The sequence below is a fragment of the Pipistrellus kuhlii genome, unplaced genomic scaffold (genome assembly GCF_014108245.1).
Source record: "Pipistrellus kuhlii isolate mPipKuh1 unplaced genomic scaffold, mPipKuh1.p scaffold_m20_p_85, whole genome shotgun sequence".
In the NCBI taxonomy this organism is placed as follows: domain Eukaryota; kingdom Metazoa; phylum Chordata; class Mammalia; order Chiroptera; family Vespertilionidae; genus Pipistrellus; species Pipistrellus kuhlii.
In genome coordinates this window covers 310,222-336,112 of record NW_023425590.1, presented here as the reverse complement: position 1 = coordinate 336,112, position 25,891 = coordinate 310,222, and the positions used below count along the sequence as shown (strand labels likewise).

Here is a 25,891-nt window from a genome sequence, read left to right as displayed (position 1 = left end):
AGACCCCCACATCCCCAACCACCCCCGGGCCCCAGACCCCCACATCCCCAACCACCTCCGGGCCCCAGACCCCCACATCCCCAACCACCTCCGGGCCCCGGGCCCCAGACCCCCACATCTCCAACCACCCCCGGGCCCCGGGACCCAGACCCCCACATCCCCAACCACCTCCAGGCCAGCACTGGGCCAGGGACCCACAGCGCTGGGGAGGGGTGGGGAGCAGCCTCGGCTCCCAGTCCCACCGCTGCTGCTTATTCGTGATTGACCCTCTGTTTCCTCATCTGCACTCTAGGAGCAGTGACCTCAGCCATCCTGTGGCCTTGACCTTTGTCCTCCTGTGACCTTGGCAGGTGGCCCAGATCCCCTTCCGCCTCCAGGCGTGGCAGGAGGGGTTGGAACAGTGAACGGGGATGCAGGGCCTAGCTGGGTCCCCGCCCCAGAGCCAGCGCTTGGTGAATATTTTCCAATCCCCGTCGCTATTATTGCCGATGTTTCTGCCCGTGGTCGAAAGACCTGGGATTTGAACCCAGACCCCTCTCCCTCTGGTTCCCTGAGCCCATAGGGGGCAGACAGCCTGAGGGTGACGGTCCTGGTGCCTGTCTGGGCCCCGTTTGGTTCGTCTGGGGAGTACGTCTCCCCGCGCAGGCGCTGCTGCCAGGTGTCAGGGTGAACGGGAACAGAGCTGACGGCGGGGACCCTGAAAGGGGCGCTCTTTCCCGAGAAGCCAGGGCGGCGCCTTCGTGTTCGTCCTCCGGCCTCTGTGGCTCCTGCCGGGCCCTCCTCCCGGGAGGAGGGCACCTGTTTCTGGCTCTAGAGAGAATAACACAAAATAAGTAAAGTGCCAAAACCGGTTTGGCTCAGTGGATAGAGCGTTGGGTCCTGGGTTCGATTCCAGTCAAGGGCATGTACCTTGGTTGCAGGCACATCCCCAGTGGGGGGGGGGGGGGTGCAGGAGGCAGCTGATTGATGTTTCTGACTCTCTCCCTCTCTCTTCCTCTCTGTAAAAAATCAATAAAATATATTTAAAAAAAAAAAAAAGAAGAAGAAGAAAAAGAAAGTAAAGTAACGCGCAGCCGTTGTTCCGGGTGCTTGTTGCATTGACTGCGGCATTGCGGGTCTCTCGGGCAGCCTGGGAGTGAGCGGGTCTGACATGGGGACGGTGGCCGGCCAACACCACCATGCTGGGAGGGGACAGGGCTGAGTGAGTGTCCACACCCGGGACTGTCACTTCCCTCCAACCCTGAGCCCGCCTCCCAGTCCCTCATCCCTGGCCTCCGCCTGCCCATCTCTCCTGGGCCCCGCTCCTCAGCCCCACGGCTCTGGCCCAGGCGGGTGGACAGCGCCATCACCTGTAGGTAATTTGTATCTTACCACCAGCACTTCTTTAAAAAAAAAAAAAAATATATATATATATATATATATATATATATATATATATATATATATATATATATATATATTTTTTTTAAATTGATTTCAGAAAGGAAGGGAGAGAGAAACACCCATTATGAGAGAGAATCATGGGTCAGCTGCCTCCTGCACGCCCCCTACTGGAGATCGAGCCACAACCCGGCCTGTGCCCTGACCGGGAATCAAACTGTGACGTCCTGGTTCATAGGCGGCGCTCAACCACTGAGCCACCCCAGCACCCCTGAAGCTGCAGCCTCCAAGGCGCCATGCTCAGGCGAGGCCGTGGAGAGCATTTTGTTCTGTGCGTCTCATTCTGTGGGTGCTTCGTCGACGGGATGCGCTGCGAGGTGCCACCCAACCCCTCGCCAGCCCCCTGGGGCCGTCCGGGACCCTCGGGGGACCCTCGGGGGACCCTCCGGGGACCCTCGGGCCGGGCTGTCTGCCGTCCGCCCACACGCCCGGGGAGGAGCAGGCGGGCCCGTGCGTGTCCGGCGGCTGACGCGTCCCTTTGTCCTCAGTGGAGCGGGAAGACGTCCAGAAGAGGACCTTCACCCGGTGGATAAACCTGCACCTGGAGAAGGTGAGGGGGCCCCTGGGTGTGGGGAGCGGGGCTCACCGTAACCGGGTGAGGGGCGCGGGGCCGAGGGCCTCCGTTGTCCCCGTTGTCATTTACTCATTCGACCCCCCGCCCCGCCGAGTGTGTGCTCACGCCTGGCATCGCGCTCGGGCCGGGACGGGGGGGTAAGGCTCGGTCCTGTCCTCCTGGCCCTGTCAGTGCAGCTGGGGAAGGAAAGGTCGACCTTTTTACTTATGTGTATTGATTGCTTTGAGGGAGGAAGGCAGAGGGAGAGAGAGAAACGTCAGTGAGGCTCGGCTGCCTCCTGCACGGCCCCCGCTGCGGATCCAGCCCGCAGCCCTGACCGGGAACCGAACCAGGGCCCGCCTCTCGGTCATGGGTCGATGCTCAACCACTGAGCCACGCCGGCCGCGCTGTTTTCTCAGAAAGCTGACTTACTGGGACTCCCCCACTCACATCCCTTCTTCCCGCGGACACCCCGCCCTCCGGCCTCCACACAGGCCCACGTGGTGGTCAGGCAGGGTGTCTGCTTCGCTGGCGCCCTCCGGCAGGGCGAGAGGAACTGCTGACCGTCCTGGACAGAACCGGGGCTCTTCCCGAAACTCTCCTTCACGGAGTTGGTTTCCACAGCCCGGGGTGTTTTCCCAGCAGCGCCCGGCCACCCACACCTCTGTCCCCCCGTGAGGGTGGGGCACAGCTGACCCCGGGGGTCCTGACCTCTGCAGGGAGGAGCTCCCTGTCGTGGGTGAAGTGGTGGAAACCATTTGCCAGTTGTGTGACGGGGGTGCGTGTCCGGCTCAGAGAGAGAAGAGGGTTTCTGGGAAGAAGTCCCAGTCCCCCCAGTTCACTGAACCCCGATTCCCAGTGTGTGTGAGGGCAGCCAGGCGGCTTTCTTCCCTTCTGTTGTGGGGTTTTGTGTGTGTGTGTGTGTTTGTTTTGTTTTGTTTTTGCATTTAATTAAAAAATCAGTCTAGGGAGGCACAGAGGGGAACAGAGCCAGTCCCCGCGCACTGGCTCACACACACACACACACACACACACACACACACACACACCGCCCCGTCAGCGTCTGTCCTGCGGGGGCTTCTCCCCGGTCTGGCCGGCCCGGCCGTCGGCGGGCAGGTGGCTGGGCCCGCTCGGGGGATAAATCAGGCAGCACCTGGAACTGAGGCCTAATAAACGGGGCGAAATTAACAGCCCCGCTTCCAACCCCCGGGCCTTCAGGAGCGGCCTTTCATGTGCAGGAAACCCAGGCCTCGGCGGGGAGCGGGGCTTACCTGCAATTTGAAGGCTGTCAGGAATATTTACCGCGGCCGGCTCCTGGAGAAAGGCCCTCATTTACCGGAGGGTTAGGTCATGAGGAAAGCCCTGGGGTGCTGTCTGCACGGCCATACCGATCCCATGAAGCCCTCGGAGCGCTGGGGCCGGCGTGTTTGTCCTGGAGCCGTTCCCGCCCCCCCTTCCCGCGAGTGGACGGCGGCCAAGGCCCTGTGCTGCCGCCGCTCCCAGTTGTGCTCGCACGCGGCTCGGCCGCAGCGGGCTGCTCGCTGGGGAGTGGTTTGTCGTCCGTCCGTCGGGGGTGTTGGTTCGGTCTCTCCTGGCCGCCTCCGTGAGCAGGAGAAACATTTCCTGGAGGCTCCACACGCAGACGCCCGTGCTCGGCTGGACCGGCCCCCGGGGCTGCGGGAGTCTGCGGGAAAGAACGCCTGCGGCTCAGAGTCCGTCCTGCTGCCCTTTGCTGAGCACCTGTGGGTGGGATCGCCGTGTTGGACCCCCGCCCTCCAGGCTGGCTGGGGAGGAGCCTTCCGGAGGAAAGGGTGCCCTGGCCCCAGCTCCAGCGTGGGTCTCCGGGGTCACAGCTGCCCCCCTTTCACCGTGTCCTCATCTCCTCTGCGGACAGCACCTGCCGCTGTCCCGCTGTCCCGGGAGCAGAGAGCACCATCCTAGCCGGTCAGTGTCGCCAGAGGCCCCGCACTGAAAGGCAGGGGGATCTGTGCTGGTGGGGCTCATTAGCATCGGGCGGGGCTCATTAGCATCGGGTGGGGGCTCATTAGCATTGGGTGGGGCTCATTAGCATTGGGTGGGGCTCGTTAGCATTGGGTGGGGCTCATTAGCATCGGGGGGCTCATTAGCATTGGGTGGGGCTCATTAGCATTGGGTGGGGCTCATTAGCATTGGGTGGGGCTCATTAGCTTGGGGGGCTCATTAGTATCGGATGGGGGCTGATTAGCATCAGGAGGGGCTCACTAGCATCAGGTGGGGCTCATTAGCATTGGGTGGGGCTCATTAGGATCGGGTGGGGCTCATTAGCATCGGGTGGGGCTCATTAGCTTGGGGGGCTCATTAGTATCGGATGGGGGCTGATTAGCATCAGGAGGGGCTCACTAGCATCAGGTGGGGCTCATTAGTATTGGGTGGGGCTCATTAGCATCAGGTGGGGCTCACTAGCATCAGGTGGGGCTCATTAGCTTGGGGGGCTCATTAGTATCAGATAGGGGCTCATTAGCATTGGGTGGGGCTCATTAGCATGGGGTGGGGCTCATTAGCATGGGGTGGGGCTCATCAGCATCGGGTGGGGCTCATTAGCATTGGGTGGGGCTCATTAGCATTGGGTGGGGGCTTATTAGCATTGGGTGGGGGCTCATTAGCATTGGGTGAGGCTCATTAGTATTGGGGTGGGGCTCATTAGCATTGGGTGGGGGCTCATTAGCATTGGGTGGGGCTCATTAGCTTGGGGGGCTCATTAGTATCAGGTGGGGGCTCATTAGCATTGGGTGGGGCTCATTAGCATCAGGTGGGGCTCATTAGCATTGGGGTGGGGCTCATTAGCATGGGGTGGGGCTCATTAGCATCGGGTGGGGCTAATTAGCATCAGATGGGGGCTCATTAGCATTGGGTGGGGCTCATTAGCTTGGGGGGCTCATTAGTATCAGGTGGGGGCTCATTAGCATTGGGTGGGGCTCATTAGCATCACGTGGGGCTCACTAGCATCAGGTGGGGCTCATTATCATTGGGAGAGGCTTATTAGCATTGGGGTGGGGCTCATTAGCATGGGGTGGGAACTCATTAGCATGGGGTGGGGTTAATTAGCATGGGGTGGGCTTGTTAGCATTGGATGGGGCCATTAGCATGGAGTGGGCTCATTAACATTGGGTGGGCTCATTAACATTAGGTAGGCTCATTAGCATTAGGAGGGGCTCATTAGCATTGGGTGGGCTCATTAGCATTAGGAGGGGCTCATTAGCATTGGGTGGGCTCATTAGCATTAGGAGGGGCTCATTAGCATTAGGTGGGCTCATTAGCATTAGGAGGGGCTCATTAGCATGCAGTTTGTGGATTCTGTTCCCGGGGAGTCTGTTGCAGTAGCTCTTCCCCAGGCGGCATGAAAGCTTAGCTCACAGAGACCTTTCTCTAGCAAAGCCTCACAGGAGCCCTGAACAAAGCCCCTAGGAGCGGGGCCTCTCGGATGAAGGGGGCGCAGTGGCTCAGCCTCCTTCTCGGCCCCCAGCCCCCAGAGGGCACCTGCGGGCCCGGGAAGCCCAGAGTGCAGATCCCTGCCCTGGAGCACCCAACCCTCGGTGGGCGCAGCACACCAGGCAGCAGGCCTCCAGTCAGGGCTCAGAGAAGGCCGGGCTGGGAGTGGGGTGTCTGCCTCCTCCCGGCCAGGCCCTCCCACCCCAGGTCCCGTGCGGAGAGGAGCCGTGCGGAGAGGGCAGCAGGGAGGGCCTGGTGAGCTAGGGCCCAGGGGCCATTTACTGGCCCGGGAGCCCAGAGCGAGAAGAAGTGGTGCACAGAGACGGTGCTTCTAGGGTGGCTCCTCCTGCAGGACTCAGCCCTGAGGCATCCAGGCCTGGCATCCGGAGACTGCGGAGGAAGCCACTCCGCAGGAAACTGTTTTGCCCGGTGGTGCTGGTCTGGGCACAGGTGCTGTGCGGAGGACAGGACTTGTACCCACTGCAGCTCTGTCCCCTGGGTGGGCCACATCCCAATCCCGACCTTGGAGCCAAGGGTGCTCAGGCCCAGGGAGCTGAAAGAGCGTGCCCAAGGCCAAGTTCAGTAGCGGGTAGACCTGGATTTGAACTCAGGAGTGTCTGGCCCCTTGCCTCTGAGTGGGACGGGCGGAAGGTGCATCCTGAGAGAATAGTGTGTCTTAGGAGGCCTGGGTGGTGGAGGAAAGAGGCAGGCACCATCCACTGGCTAACTTTTATATATATATATATATATATATATATATATATATATATATATACATACATACACACACACATTATTGATTTTGTACAGAGAGGAAGGGAGAGAGATAGAGAGTTAAAAACATCGATGAGAGAGAGTCATCGATCAGCTGCCTCTTGCACACCCCCTACTGGGGATATGCCCGCAACCAAGGTACATGCCCTTGACCAGAATCGAACCTGGGACCCTTCAGTCCCCAAGCTGACGCTCTATCTATTGAGCCAAACCGGTCTCGGCCACTGGTTAACTTTTAATACGATTTTAATTAGCTCAGTCTGCTCTAATGGGCATGTGGTACGTTGTCTAGCTAAACATGTAGATGTGCATCTAATTCAGCTTCTCAGACGCTGAGATCCCGGCATCTCCCCTTACCCAACTGCCAGCAGTCATTGGGCCAGCTGTGTGTCCAGCTGTGTGTCCGGCTGTGTGTCCATCAGCACCAGCCTCCTCCCGGGTCCCTCTGCGGGGCGCCCACCTCCAGACTAGGATTGCACATTGATGTGACCACGGGCCCCTCAGGGAGACGTGATGCTGGGACCGGGGAGCCCTGCCGACATCGGGACCGAAGCCCAAGGGTCGCTGACCCGGGGTCACGCCCTCTCGGGGTGGGTGCGGGCGGCACTGTGTCAGCCCGTGTGACCTGTGAGGAGCAGGGCTGCACCAAGGAGCCGAGTCGCCTGAACCAGGCATGTCACTCAGCCTCTTGGAGCCTCGGGCCCTCTCAGTGGAGGCGGAGAGCTTGCCCCAGGGCGTTGGATGGGAGCCTGCTTCTAGAATTTCCCTGTTTCCCCGAAAATAAGACAGTGTCTTATATTAATTTTTGCTACCAGAGATGCGCTAGGTCTTATTTTCAGGGGATGTCTTATTTTTCCATGAAGAAGAATACAGCACACATTTATTGTTAAATGAAAAGAAAGGAAATTTATTACCTGTATATGGTACGGTAGTATGGTAGTTGTCAATGCAAACCAGACAAACTATGAATCCTACAGTATCAAGAATTTACTCATTTATTCAATGACAATCATGTCATCATCTTCTGGAACATCATCATAACAATCCAATTCCTGAATTTCCTGGTGAATTTCTTGTGACTCCATTTCTTTCAGAATCAGTGGACCAAATCTCTCATGTTTAGCCTAGGGGGGCCCTTATTTTCAGGGGATGCCTTATATTTCACTCAGAAGGAAACCTGTAAGTAGGTCTTATTTTCGGAGGATGTCTTAGTTTCGGGGAAACACGGTAGTTCTTCCAGCAGGAGGCTGTATCCCTCTGGCATGCTTTTCCTTTCTACCCCGCAGAGCAGCGTGGGTGTCATAGGACATTGGGGTCTGAGATCTCATCGTAGAAGGGTCCCCCGGGGCCACTCGCTCCATGGGGCCCCTGACACAGTCTCCCCGCAGCTCCCCGGCCACCCGCTGCTCGGGCATCCCCTGGAGGGGGCTTATGCCCCTGTGGGTGGTGGGCCTGACTGCCGTGGACAGATGTGGGTGTTGGGAAGTTCTCTCCGGAGTGACAGCTGCACAGGGAACTGGTTCTGGGAGTTACTCGTCTCCCATCGCCTGTCTTCTCCCCCTCCTTGCGCAGTGCGACCCTCCTCTGGAAGTTAAAGATTTATTCCTCGACATCCAAGACGGCAGAATCCTGATGGCGCTGCTAGAGGTCCTGTCCGGCCGGAATCTGGTACGTACGGCGCTGGAGGGTCAGGGAGAAAGCTAAGGCCAAGGGAGGCGGCGCTGGCGGCTTCGGTCAGCTCAGACCCACGCGCGAGCGCGTCCTGGCCCACGCACGTCCTCCGGCGCACGACGGCGGGAGGGGGTTGTGGGACGTTCCTTCCTCGGAGATCAGACTGACACGGTCCCGCCGGACCAGGCAGTTCCCCCTCTTTTCATTTCCTGTAGCGACTATCCGTTAGTCGGTAGATGAACACGTGCCCAGTGTCCCCTGTGAGTATGATAAGGCAGAGTAAGAACTGGCCGGCCCTGTACGACCAGAGCGACAGCGAAGAAGCAGGGTGGTGGCCATAGAGAAAGAGCCTCCGCGCTGGAGACAGCACGGAGGGGCCGGGAGCATCGTGCTAAGCGCAATAAGCCCGTCGGAGAAAGACCAGCGTCACGTGACCGCACTCATATGTGGAACCTAATGAACAAAATAAGTGAGGGACAGAGTAGGTCCAGAGACATAGCAGCATGGACCAGTGCAGAATCTCAGGGAAGGTGGGGTGGGGAGTGAGACGTGACGAAGCAAAGACCTTCGTGCACATATGCATCACCATGGACACAGGCAATAGGGGTGGAGGCCTGGGGGGGGGGGGTGCGTGGGCGAACTAGCAGCGGTCAATGGGGAGGGGACAGGAGGACATGTAATACTTTCAACAATAAAGATTTTAAAAAATAATAACAATTAGGATGATGGGAAGGTATATCACAACCAAATGCTACCATCCATCCCAAGGCTGAAACGAACTGCCAGCTTCTAGAACCTTCTTATAAGTATGACCAGAACGGAATTGAACCTGCTGACCTTGAGGCTGTTGCACTTTGATAAGAGGCACCCCCCTCCCCCGCCCCCCAGGCTGGCCCTGCCCCATCAAGATGTAGATGTTTATCCTGATGGTGCTCCTGTGTGGCCAGCATCACTGGGGCTGGGGCTTCTGCAGGCACCTCCCCCCTCCCTCCCTGTCTGTCTCCTCCTCCTCCCCTCCTCCCCCTCCTCCTCCTTCTTCTTCTTCTTCTTCTTCTTCTTCTTCTTCTCCTTCTTCTTCTTCTCTCTCTCTCTCTCTCTCTCTCTCTCTCTCTCTCTCTCCCTCCCTCCCTCCCTCTCTCTCTCTCTCTCCTCTGTCTGCCTGTCTCTCTCCCTGACTCTGTCTCTCTCCCTCTCTCTCTCTGTGTCTCTTTCTCTCCCCCTCTCTCTGTATTCCCCCCTTTCTGTCCCGCCCCCTCCCTCCTCCTCTCTGTCTGTCTCTGTCTCACCTCCCCCCCTCCTCTGTCTCTCTCTGACCGGGAATCCCTATTCAGGAAGCTCTAGGCCAGCCAACGGGAACATCTGCCCCCGGCGGGGCTGGCGGTGATTTAGCAGCTCTGCTCTCAGGAAACCCTCAGTGGGAGCAGAGCACGCGGGGGGCTCTGAGGGGGAGGCGATCAAAGGCTGGGAGCTGGGTCCGAGAGAGAGAGAGAGAGAGAGAGAGAGAGAGAGAGAGAGAGAGAGAGAGAAGGGGGGGGCCTGGCTCCAACGTCCCCTGCTTAACCCCGGGGTCCCCCACGCACCGGCTCGGCCTTGTGAAGTCCCAGGTCCCATAAATAAGGGGTGGGCTCGGCTGGGACCCCGACTTCCCCAGATGGATGTGAGCGGCGGGCGGCCGCGCTGTCTGACGCCGTCTGGTTTGTTTCAGCTCCACGAGTACAAGTCCTCCTCCCACCGCATCTTCCGGCTCAACAACATCGCGAAGGCGCTGAAGTTTCTGGAAGACAGCAACGTAAGTTCGGGGCCCTCCTGGCCACAGGCCCCTCCCCGCAGCGGCCGGACCGCGTGGAGGGAGCGCCGGCCACGGGAGGCGAGGAGGGAGCCTGGGAAGAGGCAGCCAAGTTCAACGTGAACGGCAGCTGCTGACGGGTCTGGGCAATGCGGCCCGGCCCCTCCCCCGGGAGTCCGTGGACGGGGCGGACGGGGCGGACGGGGCGGACGGACGGGGGCAGCTCTTAGGGTCGGTGGACATTCCCCTTCTGCTGAATCAGAGCACGGTGAGCAGCGCAGAGTCACACACACACACACACACACACCCCCTGCGAACCCCGCATCCGGGAGGAGTGCTGGGCGAGAGGAGAGGGGAGGGGAGCAGGAAAACGTGCAGGATTCTCCCCTCTGGGATGGAACTTTCTAGACGGCCATTCGCTGCTTCTGTTTGGATGCTGCGTCGTGTCCTGCGAGGGCACGGTGGCCCTGGCGGGATGCAGTGTCCGGAGCGCCCTCCGGTCGCCTCCACAACAGGCGGGGGGACGCGGCCTGGTCAGAAGCCAGCAGTTTGTGGGCACCGTCCAATAGAACTGTTCTTGTCGCGAGGCAAACCATTCAGAGACCCAGCTGTCCACTTCTTCACACGTGTTGAAGTGCTGCTCAGAAAGTGCGTGTGCCATCGATCGGAACACGTGGTCATCTGAAGGAGCGAGGGCTGGTGAACACGGGGTGGGTTCATACTTCCCAGGCAAGATCTTTAACGTGTCTTTAACTGGTTTTGAAGTGTGTGATGGTGTGTTATCATGAAGCAGAATTACTTTGCCGTGTCTTCTGGCCCATTCTGGTCCTTTTCTGGATCAAAGCTGATTCAAGTTGATTATTTGTTGTCGGTAGTGATCAGTATTGGTTTCACCTGGTTTTAGAAGCTCATAATACACCACCAAATCCCACCAAATCCCACCAAATGCAGAGCATTGTCTTCTTTCCGAAGCGATTTGGCCTTGCAGTCGATGTTGATTGTTGACCTGGATTTACCCATGATTCTGTGTGTTTGGGATTCTCAAAATAAATCCACTTTTCATTGCCAATCACAATTCAATGCAAAAAAATACTTTTTTTTGTGTGCCACTGAAGCAACATTTTACTGATGACTTTTCGGTTTTCCATTTGTCTTTCGTTCAGTGGATGTGGCACCCATTTTCCTTCCTTTAAAATCCTTTCCATTGCTTGTAAACGATTGGAAATTGTTTGCTGAGCAATGTTTAATCTTCCTCCAAGTTGTTTTTGAGTTTGTCACACATCTGCATCCAGTAATGCTCGTAATTGTCGGTCTTCAAACTTTTTCGGTTGATCTGGACATTCTCTGTCTTTCACATCGAAATCACCACTTTTAAAGCATTTAAACCAGCGTTCACAAGTTCCTTGAGACGGAACATGTTCACCATAAGCTTCCCGAAGTATATGATAACTTTTTCTTCGAAATAAAGAATTAAAACTTCTCGTAAATGCTCTTTTTTTTTTTTTGGCACAAAATTTGTCATTTTTAAGCGTAAAAATATCTATGATGTTAACACCTTCAGCACATTTAACACATATAGTTTTGAAGCTTGCTGCCAATACAACAAAAATAGCATCCATATCAAATCGCATATACATCCACATGTGGGTGACTCCATCGATGGAAAAGAGCCTGCATTACTAACGGTGCGGCTGGCGCTTGTAAGGAGCTTAGCGGGTGCCTGTGCGGGGTGAGTCCTACGTAGGTGATGGTGAACCGCCCCTCGCACACCTCTGCCTGCCGTGCCCTGAGAGGCAGCCTCGGGCAATGCTGAGCAGCATGAGTGACAGAGAGACAGCCGATTAAATCGGGACTTTTTAAAAGGCTGCGGGACGCGGGACCAATTGTTAAAAATCGGGACCGTCCCGTCAAAAGCGGGATGTCTGGTCACCTTACACTAGACCTCTGGTCGGCAAACTGCGGTTCGCGAGCCGCAGGCGGCTCTTTGGCCCCTTGAGTGTGGCTCTTCCACAAAATACCACGGCCTGGGCGAGTCTATGTTGAAGAAGTGGCGTTAGAAGAAGTTTACGTTTAAGAAATGTGGCTCTCCAAAGAAATGTCCGTCGTTGTGCCGTTGCTGTTTGGCTCTGTGGACGGATGAGTGTGCCGACCACGGCCCCGGGGCATCAGCACGTCGCCCGTTTCCCTCGCGGTGGCCCCGCTAAGCTCCCCCGTTGCTTCCCCGCAGGTGAAGCTGGTGAGCATCGACGCGGCAGAGATAGCGGACGGCAACCCCTCGCTGGTCCTGGGGCTGATATGGAACATCATCCTCTTCTTCCAGGTACGAGCACCGCCTGTCTGTGCTGCGGTGGCTCCTCTGGGATTCCGTTCCCGGCAGGTTTGGCTACTCCGTTCCCTGGAAAAGAACCGAGGGCTGAAGATTGGAGCCCCGTGATTTTAAAAGCGGCGGGAGCTCTGTTCCCCAGGGGAGTCTGTCCATCCTCTGGGGGATGGGAGGGTTAAATACTCGCCTCGAGAAAATTAAAGCGTCACAGGGACCGACCGGGGAAATGCGCCCGGAGAGGGAGCGGGGAGAGCTCCTTTCCTGAGGGAGCCGGGCTCAGAGGAGGGAAGGCAGCCTGGAGAGGCGCGAGTAGGAAGAGGCGCGGGGGGCGGAGACGTCTGTAGCAGCCTCTGCTTGGAAACGTGGCGTCGGGGAGCGGGGCGGCTGGGCCGCTGCGAGGGCGGCGGTGGCGGTCACGCTCAGCCTCTCCCGCCCTCGCTGGAAAGAGGACGCGGTTGCACCACTGGGCCGCCGTGCCCTCCATGGCGGCCATGGGCTGGGGCTGGGCTCCACGCTTACGTTTCAGGGAGGGACAAAGTCTGGGTGGGACAGATGAAGCTCTAGGTGAGCCTTGAACTTCCACAACCAAAGACTCGCTCTGAGCCTGTGTCCGCACGCAGGACAAAGGGGGCCTGGCCATGATGCGTGCCGAGCAGGTCAGGGGTCTGTTGTCCGCGGAGGCTGTTACTCCCTGGGCGCTCCGGAATCACCCTGAAGGTGTGTGCAAAGTCGAGGCCTTCCGTCCCCCAGGGCCGTGGTCGGCAAACTCCTCAGTCCACAGAGCCAAAGATCAACAGTACGACGACCGAAATTCCTTTTGAGAGCCAAACTTTTTAGACTTCTAACGCTACTCCTTCCAAATGGACTCGCCCAGGCCGTGGTATTTTGTGGAAGAGCCACACTCAAGGAGCCCAAGAGCCGCATGTGGCTCGCGAGTTGCAGTTTGCCAACCACGGCCCCAGACCATCACCCATTCGTTTCGTACCTGTCTGTTGAGTTTCTGCGAGTTGCCGGGCTCCGGGCATGCCCAGGCCTCAGCCGTGACCTCTGGGATCACCAATGAGGCTGCCGCATCGTTCACAGCTCCTTGGGCAGGCCGCCTCCGGGTGTGAGCAGAGCTGGAAGGGCCCCGAGCAGGGATGAGGACAAGGACGCACACTCTCATCCGTCACGCCAGCCCACAGGGAGGGGCATCAGGGCTGGGTTCTGACGGGCGGGTAGGAGTGTGCTAGACCAGTGCTCCTCATTCTTGACTGGGCACACGAATCGCGGGAGTGGGAGGGGCTGGGGGGAGGAGGGGGTGGTGAAACGCGGATCTGACTGTGGGTCTGGGGCAGGGCCTGGGCGTCCGCCTCTCACAGTGCCCCGGGATGGGAACCGCCTTTCGGGTGGCCGGGGTTCCGTGATGCAGAAAGGGACACCCAGGCAGTGGGACCCGGGAGAGCACGGGCCGTGGGCTCGGGAGAGCGTGCTGCGTTCTGGGAGCCATAGGCCACGGTGGGGGAGGACAGGGGGGTCCGGCCAGGAAGACCTCGTGCGGAGTGTGGCCTCAGTAGAGAGACTCGGGGAGAGATGGCTCCTGGGACTGTGTCACTGCCCGAGCACTGACCAGGCACACACAGCCGGCAGCCACCATGCGCGGCCTGCCCCTGCCCCTGCCCCCTGCCCCCGCGTGGGGAAGGGGCCTCTCCCTGTCTGCATGAGCTGCTCCTCCACTCGGGTCCCTCCACTCGGGTCCCCCGGCTCCCTGGGGTCAGAGCGGGTTTGCTCGGGGTCTGTCTCGGGGCTGAAATGTTCTTTTCCTTCCAGATTAAGGAGCTCACGGGCAACCTCAGCAGGAACTCTCCACCGAACAGCCTGTCGCCCGGCTCCGGGGGCACCGACTCCGACTCCTCCTTCCCGCCCACGCCCACCGGCGAGAGGAGCGCGACGCTGTCCGTGAGAGACCAGCGGAAGGCCATCCGGGCGCTGCTGGCCTGGGTGCAGCGGAAAACGCGCAAGTGAGCCACCGCGGACGCGGCCCGGCCGGGAGGGGACCGGGGTGGGCGCCGCGCGGGGGCTGCGGCCAGGAGGTTCTGGCCGGTTCCGGCCGGCGGCCGCAGGGAGCTGGCGGGGCAGGCTGCGGGGCGGTGTTAGGGTTTGTGCGCAGAGAACTGTGTGCAGAATGCGGTCTGCAGAAAGCTCCTGAGAATACTGAGCAGAGGGCCTGCCCCACGTCCAGTCCCACAGCGGGCTGGCTCTTGGGTCCTGGTAGCATGCACACATTTCTTACGAAGGCCGAGGTGTCGGCCAGGCTGCACCCAGTTAGAAGCCGGTAACAGGAAAGGTATTGCTGAGCAGAGTTAGGTTTGGCCTTTCCAAAACTCACACCGCGCATTCCTGGCCTCCGGTGTGACCCTGTTGGTGTCGGGCCTTTACCTGGCGGTGGCCGGCTGCCCCGGGGCCTCTGGGCTGTGGACAAGGCTGGGGAGAGAGCCAAGGCCTCCACACCAGCTCAGGGCCACCCCTGTGCACACGCCGGTGAGCGCCTGGTGGACCGCGTTCCCACCGGCCACAGCTTCACGGTAGTGACTTCTCCCCCACGTCCTGCAGGGGGTCAGGCTGAGATGACAGAGACCCCGGGACGGTGCCTGCGTGGTCCCGGCACACGCAAGCACCACTGAGGCCCAGGCCCTCTCCCTGGGTGCAGGGTGAAAGGCGGAAGGAAGGAGGGAGTGAGGCTGGGTGTTTGGCGTTTGGATTGAGGGGCAGAGCACGGTGGAGGTGATGTGTGCGAACAGTCATTCCATGTTGTTTAAAAAGAAATCAGCCCCATGAGCTAGGAGATCGTGGTTCGATTCCCAGTCAGGTCCATGTTGCAGGCCCGATCCCCAGTGGGGGTGTGCAGGAGGCAGCCGATCGGCATTTCTCTCTCTCATCCATGTTTCTCTCTCCCTCTCCCTTTCTCTCTAATAAAAGTAAATCAACCAGAGAGAGCCAGGGTGATGAGGAAGGGGGGGGACCTTGGGGTGATGCCACAGTTCTGAGTCTCCATGGTGTCAGGCCGTGGCTCCGTGACTCCAGGGCTCTGTGCCTGTGACAGAATGTCACGGGGCACACACCACCGCGTGAAAAAGAAGCTGCTGAGACCCACAAGGCCTGCAGCTTCATAGATCGCCTGTCCTGGCATCGGTGCCCTGGCTTAGACCCACGGTGCTCCTGCTTTTCAGTTTCTGTGAATCTTAATGACCTCTCTATATAAAAGCCTAAGCAAATGGACGACTGAATGACTAGCCAGTTGCTATGACATGTACTGACCACCAGGGGGCAGACACTCAATGTGCTCCCACAGGGGGAGTGCTGCTCAGCTGACAGAGGGGCACCAGACACCAGACTCACAGCTGGCGAACACAGCTGCAGTGGTGGTGTCGCTCCTGCCTCTCCTGCCTCCGTGGCAGTGTTACTGAGCCAGGGCGGCGCAGGCTCTGTGGGGCCGGATGAGTGGAGCGGTGCGGTGCCCCGCCCGGGCTTGGGCTCCCCCGCCCCCTGCGCTTTGTGCACTACTGCACCCTGGGGGGATCGGACTGCCAGTCTCAGCCTGATCCCCTGGCCTGTGGGGATCGGCCCAGACAGGCAGGCCAACACCCCCTGAGGGGTCCCGGATTGCGAGAGGGGCAGGCCAGGCTGAGGGACCCCACCGGTGCAGGAATCCATGCTCTGGGCCTCTAGTTCCTAAATACAAAAGGTCGGGCCTTTGGTTTGTTTCCAAGAGCACTCGGTGGCCGCGGTGGGGAAACGGGCAGGTCCCGGGATGGTTTCTAACGGACATGGGTGCCGGAGGATCAGCTCTCTGCGTCCCTCACAGATGGCATCAGCTGCCACTCCGGGTGCTGCCTACGCGGCCCGTTGGGTGTCCGCCTGCCGGGGCCGCTCTTGGGGTTCAAGCTAGTATTCTCTACGGCCGCCCTGTTTACCCCTGAGGAGCCTGAGGCCACAGTGGGGATCCCTGTTTACCCCTGAGGAGCCTGAGGTCACAGTGGGGATCCCTGTTTACCCCTGAGGAGCCTGAGGTCACAGTGGGGATCCCTGTTTACCCCTGAGGAGCCTGAGGCCACAGTGGGGATCCCTGTTTACCCCTGAGGAGCCTGAGGTCACAGTGGGGATCCCTGTTTATCCCCGAGGAGCCTGAGGCCACAGTGGGGATCCCTGTTTATCCCTGAGGAGCCTGAGGCCTGGCAGGGAAGCCGGGAAGAGTGGGGAGCGGGAAGCGGGCCAGTGGGATACATGGGGACTTTCTGGCTCCACGTTATCACAGCACACGCCGTCTGCTGTCCGGAATGTCCCTGGTGAGATGGAGATGGCATTACAGCATTGCTCCGTCTGTCTGTCTGGACCTCGGGGAACATGAGTCCTGTGTGGCCTCCTTTTTTTTTTTTATTAATATATTTTATTGATTTTTTACAGAGAGGAGGAGAGAGGGATAGAGAGCTAGAAATGTCGATGAGAGAGAAACATCAACCAGCTGCCTCTTGCACACCCCCTACTGGGGATGTGCCCGCAACCAATGTACATGCCCTTGACCGGAATCGAACCCTGGACCTTTCAGTCCGCAGACCGATGCTCTATCCACTGAGCCAAACCGGTTTTGGCATGTGTGACCTCCTTATAGGACGCGTGCCTTCCTCTTCCGCGTGTCCGGAGGGAAATGTGAGGCTCCCTGCCGCTCTCCGGGGCTCAGGGTGCCTGGCCGCACTCGGAGGGAGGGAGGGAGGCCCTAGAGGCTGCTGCGCGCTGGCCTGTCCGCGGCTCCCACTCCTGAGCGCCGGCCGCTGCTTCCCGCAGGTACGGCGTGGCGGTGCAGGACTTCGCGGGCAGCTGGCGGAGCGGGCTGGCCTTCCTGGCGGTGATCAAGGCCATCGACCCCAGCCTGGTGGACATGAAGGCGGCGCTGGAGGACTCCATGCGGGAGAACCTGGAGAAGGCTTTCCGCATCGCACACGACGCCTTGCACATCCCCAGGCTCCTGGAGCCGGAAGGTAGCGGCGGCTTCGCTCTCTTCCTCCTTCCCGGGTCTCACTGCCCGCGTCCCCCCGGCTGTCCCACCGGCTGTCCCCAGAGGAAACCCAGAAAAACCCAGTGGGGACGTTTTATAATGCCTACGTTCCTACCGCTGGGGCCATTTCTCCAGTATTTTCCTTTTCCTTTAAAAAAAAAATACATTTTATTGATTTTTCACAGAGAGGAAGGGAGAGGGATAGAGAGTTAGAAACATCGATTAGAGAGAAACATCGATCAGCTGCCTCCTGCACACCTATTGGGGATGTGCCTGCAACCAAGGTACATGTCCTCGACCGGAATCGAACCCGGGACCCTCCAGTCCTCAGGCTGATCTCTATCCGCTGAGCCACACCAGTTTCGGCTCTCCAGTGTTTTCCTATGCATGTCATTACATTTTTAAAGCATAATGGGATCGCTCCGTGTATGCCTAGTTTTGTCTCTCCTTTTTTTTTTTTTTTTAACATTTTAATTTTGACACCCGTGTTTTGCGTGTGGCTAGCATGTCCTCATTGTCTGTTTTGATTGGCTGCATCACGGACCATCAGGCAGGCTCTCCTGCCGCCAGTGCGCCCTGGGCTGTTAGGACCGGTGCCGTTTGCATCTCACTGCAGGAAACCCCGTGCCTCTCAGTTCCTCCCTCAGGCCCAGGCCCGTCCGTGTGGCCGCACCCCCCCCCCCCCCCCCGCACGTGGCTGTCACTGAAGTGGCTTCCCCGTGGGTCAGGCAGAGAGGAGCGGTCCTGGTCACCGCACCACCGAAGCTGCCGTGAGCCCGCGGCTCCCGGTGGAGGGACGGAGGGATGATGGGTGACTTTGGGGATGAGGAGCCCTGGGTTCTACACGCAGCCCCGTTCACAGGCCCCAGCCCCGCGGTCCCCCCCTGGCCTGCTTCCCCTCCGGCCAGAACAGGAAAACCGCAGCGGCCAGGGCTCCTGCACACCAGGCCCTCGATCCTCTCCGAAAGCCGTGTGTCCGTGTGTCCTCCTAACGCCCGTGTCTCTCTCCACAGACATCATGGTTGACACGCCGGACGAGCAGTCTATCGTGACATACGTGGCACAGTTTCTAGAACATTTCCCGGAGCCGGAAGCCGTATGTTGGTTTCCCTTGCCTTTACTGTTCATTTCCATTCGCTGAACCCGGGCTTGGCCGTGTGGTTCAAGGAGCAGGAATCATCAAAACGTGACCTCAGGCCCCTTTAGCGCCGCCCTGCCCCGTGTTAATGCCAGAGTCACGTGTGACGTATATTATGTGAAAAGCGGGGCGGGAAGTTAGGCAGCCACGCCTCTGGCAAACTCCTTCACATGCCAAGCTGTACTAAGCTTATAGAAGATGCTCCCATGTATTAAGGGTAACTTTCCTGTTTTTTTAGATGTCAGATACAACATGTCAGATAGAACATTTTAGCAGTCTACCAGATTTTATCAAGAGGGTGAAAATTTATAAAAGACAGTGTTCAAAACTCACCTTGAACAGTTTTTTTTAAATGTATTTTTATTTAGTTCACAGAGGCAGGGAGAGGGGAAGAGAGATAGAAGTATCAATGACGAGAGAGAATCATTGATTGTATCCTACATGCCCCCGGATCAAGCTTACAACCCAGGCAGGTGCCCTTGAATCAAACCTGGAACCCTTCAGTCCACAGGCCAACACTCTATCCACTGAGCCCAACTGGCCAGGGCTGTTATTTTTATAATAATACTAGAAGCCCGGTGCACGAAATTTGTGCACGGGTAGGGCCCCTAGATCTGGCCAGCGATAGGGCCTTCTGGCTGCCAGCTGCCAGCTGCCGGCCGGGGCCTTCGTTCTTTCCGCACTGCTCCCTGGTGATCATAGCGAGCGATAGAACTCCTGGTTGAACTCCTATGGGGACACTTTGCATATTAGCCATGCACAATATACAGTCTAATATAGGGGTGTTGAACTCAATCAGAGAAGGGGCCAAAATCTAAAATCCAGCCTAAATCGCGGGCCGAATGGTTTACTGAACAGTCATAAACTGTCATTGTGATGGAAACGCAGCGGAGTGCAGTGATGACAGCGCAGTGCGGGCCACATTGCAAGGCCTGGCGGGACGGATTTGGCCCACGGGCCTTGTGTTTGACACATGTGGTCTAATACATTAAATGGTGTAGCTGTATACGTTATATAATACACAATTTGCATTCATGCACCCGTGGCGTTCGGCAGCCTGGCCTGTGGGGACTGGGCTGAAACCAGCAGTTCAACATCCCCGGAGAGGTCCTGGATTGTGAAAGGGTGCAGCCAGGCCAAGGGACCGCACTGGTGCATGAATCTGTGCACGGGGCCTCTAGTATGATAAAATAATATTTTGTAAATTTCCTAGTCCATGACTAAACTTGGGGATATTTAACCCTGAGCCCTTAGAGATGTAGGCAAAGCTTGAAATCAGCTCAAACTTATGGTATTTGTAGGCATCACAGCCAGGATTCCGCAGTTCTTACACTTGGGGTTCCCCAGGGCTGCAGACTGGGGCAGGAGAAGGAGAGGGGAGACCTGGGAAAGTCCCCCAGAGTCCCAGAACATAGTGTGTCACCGCAGAACAGTCCACATACATCTCCTGGGGATGGCAGACGACAAGTCCCAGCTGATCTAGGCACCCGTTGAACTGTTCCTTGAGCTTAGTTCATTTCAACAGGCATTTTAAAAAAATATATTTTTTATTGATTTTTTAGAGAGTAAGGGAGAGGGATAGAGAGAAACACCAATGAGAAACCGATCAGCATCCTCTTGCACACCCCCTGGGAATGTGCCTGCAACCAATGTACATGCCCTTGACTGGAATCGAACCCGGGACTCTTCAGTCCCCAGGCCGACGCTCTATCCACTGAGCCAAACCGGTTTCGGCTCAACAGACATTCTTTAAGCCCTAGCCATCCGTGTACCAGATACTGTGTCCGGCTTGATGCCCCAGTATATGGTTTATTTTGGGTTAAATGCACCATATGCACTTGAAAAGAAGGTGTCTTATGCACTGAAAGAATTCACATTCTTTAAGTATCAATTAGGTCGGGTTGGTTAATGTGCTGTCCTCCTATTCTGTAGGCATGCTGCTATTTTTTCTTTTCCTATCAGTGAGTGTAGGAGAGAAATGTTTAACATCTCCAGCTCAGGATGGTGGGTTTATTTTTCTTAGCTCTGTCCGTCTTTGCTTTGTGTATGCTGAAGCCATGCTATAAACGCATACACATTTAGGTGGTTGTATCATCCTGGTGACCAGTGGTTGCAGTTTTACGCAGGTTCTTTCTTTCTCTTGCTGGGTACTTTGTCAGATAGAAATATGTAGCCACGCCAGCTTTCTCATGCTGTTTGCATGCTGTACCTTTTTTATTTTTTTGAAAATATTTCTGTTGATTTCAGAGAGGACAGGAGAGGAGAGAGAGATAGAAACATCCATGATGAGAGAGAATCACCCATCAGCCTCCTCCTGCACTGGAGATCAAGCCCACAACCTGGGTATATGCCCCAATAAGAAATCAAACCCTGACCTCCTGGATCATAGGTCGATGCTAACACTGAGCCATGCCGGCTGAGCTGCATGCTATGTCTTTTTCCTTCTTTTTCTTTGCAGCGTGTGTGCTAATACACACGTCTCTTTTAAACAGCTTATCATCAGCTCTGGCTTTCTATCCATTCTGACAAGAATTAGCATGTCATTGAATGAGTGTGTTTGCGGCCACTTAAGCGATTCCATCTGCCAGCTAGACGTGCTCCCCACTGATGCTGCCTGGGCTGCGCTCCTTCGTTCTCCCTGCCTGACCTTTTCTGGGTGATTGAGTTATTCTTTTGTCCCCATTTTAGCTCACTGTGGGCTTTTGAGCTGCATCTCCTGGTTTTATCTATCTTCTTAGGAGTTGTTCCAGGGGCTGTAATACTCACCTTGAACATACCTCAGTCTAAGGTGAATCCCTATTATAACACTTGCAGTAGAATGCTCTTTTTGTATGTTTCATATAGGCAAACATTTAATCCCACTCACGTCCTTTCCATTCCTTTGTGCTATTAGTCATCTGTCTCACTCTCGATATTCTAATCCCAATACGTTGTCACATTTTTGCTTTAAATAGTTAGTAAGCTTTTTTAAGCTCCGACTGCGCTGGGCCCCAGTTCTGACTGCTCTGAACCTCAGTTCTAGGCCAGACCCCGGGGACCCAGGCTCACACAGAGGGAGCTGGGCTGTAAGGCGGAACCCCAGGGGAGCGGCAAAAGGAGGTCCCGGAGGCGCTCACATTGCGCGCAGAGAAGGGACGGTTGGCTGTGTCGCGGGATTGCCCTGGTGGGAAGGAGACAGGGGCTCCAGACTGCTCTGAACGCCACCTCCAACCCCACTTCCAACTGAACTGAACCCCAATACCAGGCTCATTGGGGGAGAGCCTAGACTGTTTGGTAGCAGGCGAAAATCGAGGGCACCTTTCTCTCAGAGGCACTTGCAAGGAGTACTGAAGGACCCTGGGGATTACTGAGACTCAGGAGCCGCATAGGGCAGGGCTGACGGAAGCTAAGGCTGCAGGCTCCACCCTGAAACTCCGACCTATCAGGGAAGCTGCGAAAATGCGACAACGAAATAGATCATAAATAGTTAGGAAGCTTTTTTAGAAAACTTCCTAGTTTTTTATATTGATCCTATATTTACTATTTCAGCCATTTTTCATTTCCTCCTTCAGATTCTGGCTTCCCTCTGTGATCACTTCTCTTTAGCCTGATGAACTGCCTGTGTATTTATTGCCTGTAGCATAGGTTAAACAGCTGTTTCAGCATCTTTATTTGCTGGGTTCTAACCCTGGCTTTTTGGTGGGTCTACTTCTAATGACTGTTGTTTCTCTTCATTATGGGTCTCATTCCCCTGCTTCTTGGTATCTTAACATTGTTTCTTTTGTGTCAGACCTAGTGTATATTTATGAACATTTCCCTCTCTTTCCCCCACCACCCAAGAACGTGGTCCTTTCCTAAGCAAGAATTTATAACGAGGAACTAAGCAATTTGGCCTTCCCAGGACTCAGGAAGGGATATGGTGCAGTTTTATTTAATTTTGGCTTTCTGGTTTCATGTAATTTTAAGGTGAGGTCAACACTCGGATTCCACCAGTGCACTGGGGACCAACCACTGCATTACCCCAAGGTTGCTCTCTGCTTTGCAGCCCTGCCCACAGCTGTTTCCTGCTCAGCGAATGGCCTTGTAGGGGGAGAATTATCATTCTGTCAGGAGATTTGGTTTTGCATTTGGAGTCCTTTTCGATTCCTACCTGCCCACACCATCAGTGATGAGGTGGCTGATTTCCCTTATGTCAGGTGGTCAGCGCTCCTCCTGTGCTTCCCCAGACTCGACAGCAGACACAGAAGCTGACAGTCACCTGTCCTGTGTGGCTCAGAGGTTGGACGTCATCCTTTGAACAGGAGGTCATGATTGGATTCCCGGTCAGGGCAATGCCCGGGTTGTGGGTTCAGTCCCCAGTAGGGGATGTGCAGGAGATAGCTGATCAATGATTCTCTCACATTGACGATGGGAGAGAATCATTGATCTATCTCTCTTCCCCTCTCCCTCTTTGAAATCAATAAAAATATGTTAGGGGAAAAAAGAAGCTGAAAATCTTTGCTCACTTAGAGGGCTCATCCTACTTACAGTTTAGTTCATTGAGATTTCTTTGTACCAGAGCTAGGAAAGTATTATATAGTCTTGGTTAAATACGTGGGCAGCAGCAGTAGTCTCCAGCAACGACCTGCACGTTAGTGAGACCCCTGAGCATTAGATCGGAGGTGGCCCTTCCTGCTGGGGTTTGCCCTTTGAGAGGGGAGGGGACACGTGGTGCTTCAGCACGCTGCTGACCTCACGCTGCCCTGTGTGTCTCCGCAGGAGGATTTCGTGGACCCCAATAAAGACGCCCCCATCGAGTCCACCTTCGTCCGCATTAAAGAGACGCCCTCGGAGCAGGAGAGCACCGTCTGCTACCTGACTGAACACGGGGAGCGGGCCTACACCGTCAACCACGACACCAGCCACCCGCCCCCCTCCAAGGTCTTTGTCCTCGACAAGCCGGAGAGCGGGAAGGAAGCCCGCCCCGGGGGCAGCCCTGGCCCCAGGCCCGCAGACAGCCTCGCCCTGGACTGGGACACCCGCACGGCCTCAGAGAGGCCCTGCAGCCTCATGGAGCCGCCGCCGCCCGAGTCTTCCATCTTGTCCAGGAGGGACAACCAGAGGTCCAGCTCCCTGCCCGCCAAGAAGACGGTGCACTTCCAGACGGACCTCTACAAGGACGCCTCCTGCAGCAAGGACCCTGCCCGCAGCCCAGACTTCGGCTTCGAGGGCGGCCCCCTGGGGGCGAAGGACAGCTGGTGGAAGCAGGACGGGAGCCTCCCGGAGGAGATGGCCGAGGAAAAGGCGAGGCAGAGCGCCCTCAGGGCCCTGGAGGTCGTGTCCCCGCCGGACAGCGAGGTCAGGCCCGCTCCCACTGCCCAGAGCGCTGCCCCCGGGACCCGGGCCTCGGGGCGGCCGGCCCGCCCGGGCAAAGAGGGAGAGGAGATGGCGGCTGCCATTCTCTCGGAGATCATCGAGGTGAGGCTGCAGGGCGTGCAGGCGGCGGACGAGGAGGATGACTTCGAAGGCATTCCCCTGAAAGCCTCCAAGTTCAACAGTGACCTCGTGGACTTCGCCTCCACCAGCCAGGCTTTTGGCGAGGACCCGCCGACGCCCGAGGACGGGCCCGCGGAGGCCGAGGCGGAGGCCGAGGGGGAACGGGCCCCGGAGGAGCAGGCCCCCGAGGAGCAGGCCCCTGAGGAGCAGGCCGAGAAGCCGGGCAAGAGGAGAAGCAAGTCCCCCCACGGGATGGCAGCCCCCGACGACGAAGACCCGCGGGGCACGCCGGAGCAGGAGGCCCCCGGCCAGGAGCCGGCCCCCGGGGAGCAGCCGGCGGGCAGGAAGCCGGAGGTGTACGAGAAGGCCAAGCGCAAGTCCCCGCGGCCCCCACACGGGGAGGAGGAGGAGGAGGAGGACGCCGAGGACCCCCCGGACCCGGACGGGGACCTGCCCTCCAACCCGCCCAGCAGCCGGGTCAGCCTGGAGACGCTGGGCAGCCACAGCGAGGAGGGCCTGGACTTCAAGCGCTCGCCGCCGCTCTCCAAGGTCTCCGTCATCCCGCACGACCTCTTCTACTACCCGCACTACGAGGTGCCCCTGGCCGCCGTCCTGGAGGCCTACGCCGAGGGCCCCGAGGACTTTAAAGCCGAGGACACGGACTTCGAGGACCCGGAGGACTACCTGTCCGACCTGGAGCAGAGGGAGGACGAGGACGACCTCGAGGCCTCGGAGAGCAGCGGCAGCTTCGGGGGGCTGGGGGAGGACTCCCCGATCCAGGAGCCCGACCGGGACCGGGGGGCTCCGGGGGCCAAGCCCGCCTCGGGCCCTGCCCCGGCCCCGGCCCCCGAGGACCGCCAGCAGAGGGAGGCCAAGGCCTGCGCCCCTGCGGAGAGCCGGCAGGTACGGGGCCGCCCCCGGGGGTTCTGGCTCTCGGAGCTCAGCCCCTGTCCCCACACAGCCCCTCCAGGGCCCGCCAGGCTGGTGGGCTGGGCTGGTCTCTCCCTGGAGAGAGGGGCGTTTGCGATGAAGGTTTGGGTTTTGGAACCCCCCTCTCCCCCTCCCCGCCCCAACAGGGCCTGCAATCGGGAGACAAAGGTGTGTTTTGCTTGGTAGTTTGGGGTGAAAGGTGAAGGTGGGGTGCACTGAAGCCCACGACAGATGACGATGCTCTGGCCCACGCAGTGGAGGGTGGAGGGTGGAGGGAGGACCCAGTTGTCTTGGAGGAGCGAGCCGGCCTGCTGGGGCCCCTCAGGAGGGAGGGGCTGCGCAGCCTGTGAGGCACTGAGGGCGGAGGCCGGCGCAGTCGCTGCGTCGATGGATTTGCCAGCTCTGCACAGGGGCGCGGCCCCCAGGGGCACAGGGGGAGCTCCGGGGAGGTGAGCGTGGCAGGGCCATTGGCCCTTGGAGAGGGGGGGTCTCACTCTGTCTGTCTTGGGGTGGAGAAGAGGGCTGGATGGTTCCCCAGGGCCCCTGCCATCTCCCGTCCATCCCCACGTGAAGGATCCCGACCCCCGTCCTCCACCCACCCGACCTGCTGTCTGCTGGCTTGTAGGAAGCCAGCCCCGTCCCAGAAGGCTCTTCCCGCCACAACCCCCCAGATCCAGGGTTAGAAATGCCCATCAGGGAGCTCCGGTCTTGGGGTCCTCAGATTGGGAGGCCCTGGCAGCAAATGGGGCTGTTCTCTGGGTGGTTATGAGCCAGAAGTCTCTCTTAGGACAAAAGACGGGGGACCGAGTGTGGGTGGAAAGAAAGCCCGTGTGGCCTTCGCCCCTCGGAGGGTGGAAATGGCTAACGAGGTGAACCGGCCTACGGCATCGCAGAGGTGGTGCTTCCACGTCTTCCACCTTCCTTGCCGTCCTTGCCAAAAGCAGGTTGCACACCGCTCGTGTGCCCGCCGGTGGCCGGGTGACCGGGGCGGGGCTGGGAGGGGAGCCAGAGACCTGGACTGGAGCTCTGATCCTGAGCCGGGTCTGCCTCGCCCTGCCCGCTCCCTCTGGCTCTCACCTGCCCACGAGCAGGTGTCCACTGCCATTGGCCCCGAGTGCATCCCTGTGGGTCCGCGGACGGGGGTGCATCTCGGAGGGGCAAGGGGGTCTGTGAGCCTCGCTCCCTGGCAGCCAGGACAGCGCAGGAGGGAGCACTTCTCTCAGACCTGGCCCTCCCTCCATGAAAAAAGGAAAACGTGCCTTCCGAAGAGACCAGACCATGGCAGGTTCCTCTGGTCTTTAAAAGGGAAAGCAGGTGTCTCC

The 25,891-nt window shown here is 58.0% G+C and overlaps 1 protein-coding gene across 1 annotated transcript in view; it reads left to right on the top strand.

Moving 5' to 3' along the window:
• CLMN (calmin) overlaps nucleotides 1-25,891 on the top strand; it is a 74,795-nt gene that overhangs the window by 35,453 nt on the left and 13,451 nt on the right. The window contains exons 2-10 of the mRNA XM_045577204.1: nucleotides 1,929-1,990; nucleotides 7,808-7,903; nucleotides 9,612-9,695; nucleotides 11,920-12,012; nucleotides 13,825-14,015; nucleotides 16,837-17,030; nucleotides 18,061-18,143; nucleotides 22,923-23,783; nucleotides 23,832-24,542. Coding sequence (XP_045433160.1) covers nucleotides 1,929-1,990; nucleotides 7,808-7,903; nucleotides 9,612-9,695; nucleotides 11,920-12,012; nucleotides 13,825-14,015; nucleotides 16,837-17,030; nucleotides 18,061-18,143; nucleotides 22,923-23,783; nucleotides 23,832-24,542 — 2,375 coding nt within the window. The remainder of the gene's footprint in view (nucleotides 1-1,928; nucleotides 1,991-7,807; nucleotides 7,904-9,611; nucleotides 9,696-11,919; nucleotides 12,013-13,824; nucleotides 14,016-16,836; nucleotides 17,031-18,060; nucleotides 18,144-22,922; nucleotides 23,784-23,831; nucleotides 24,543-25,891) is intronic.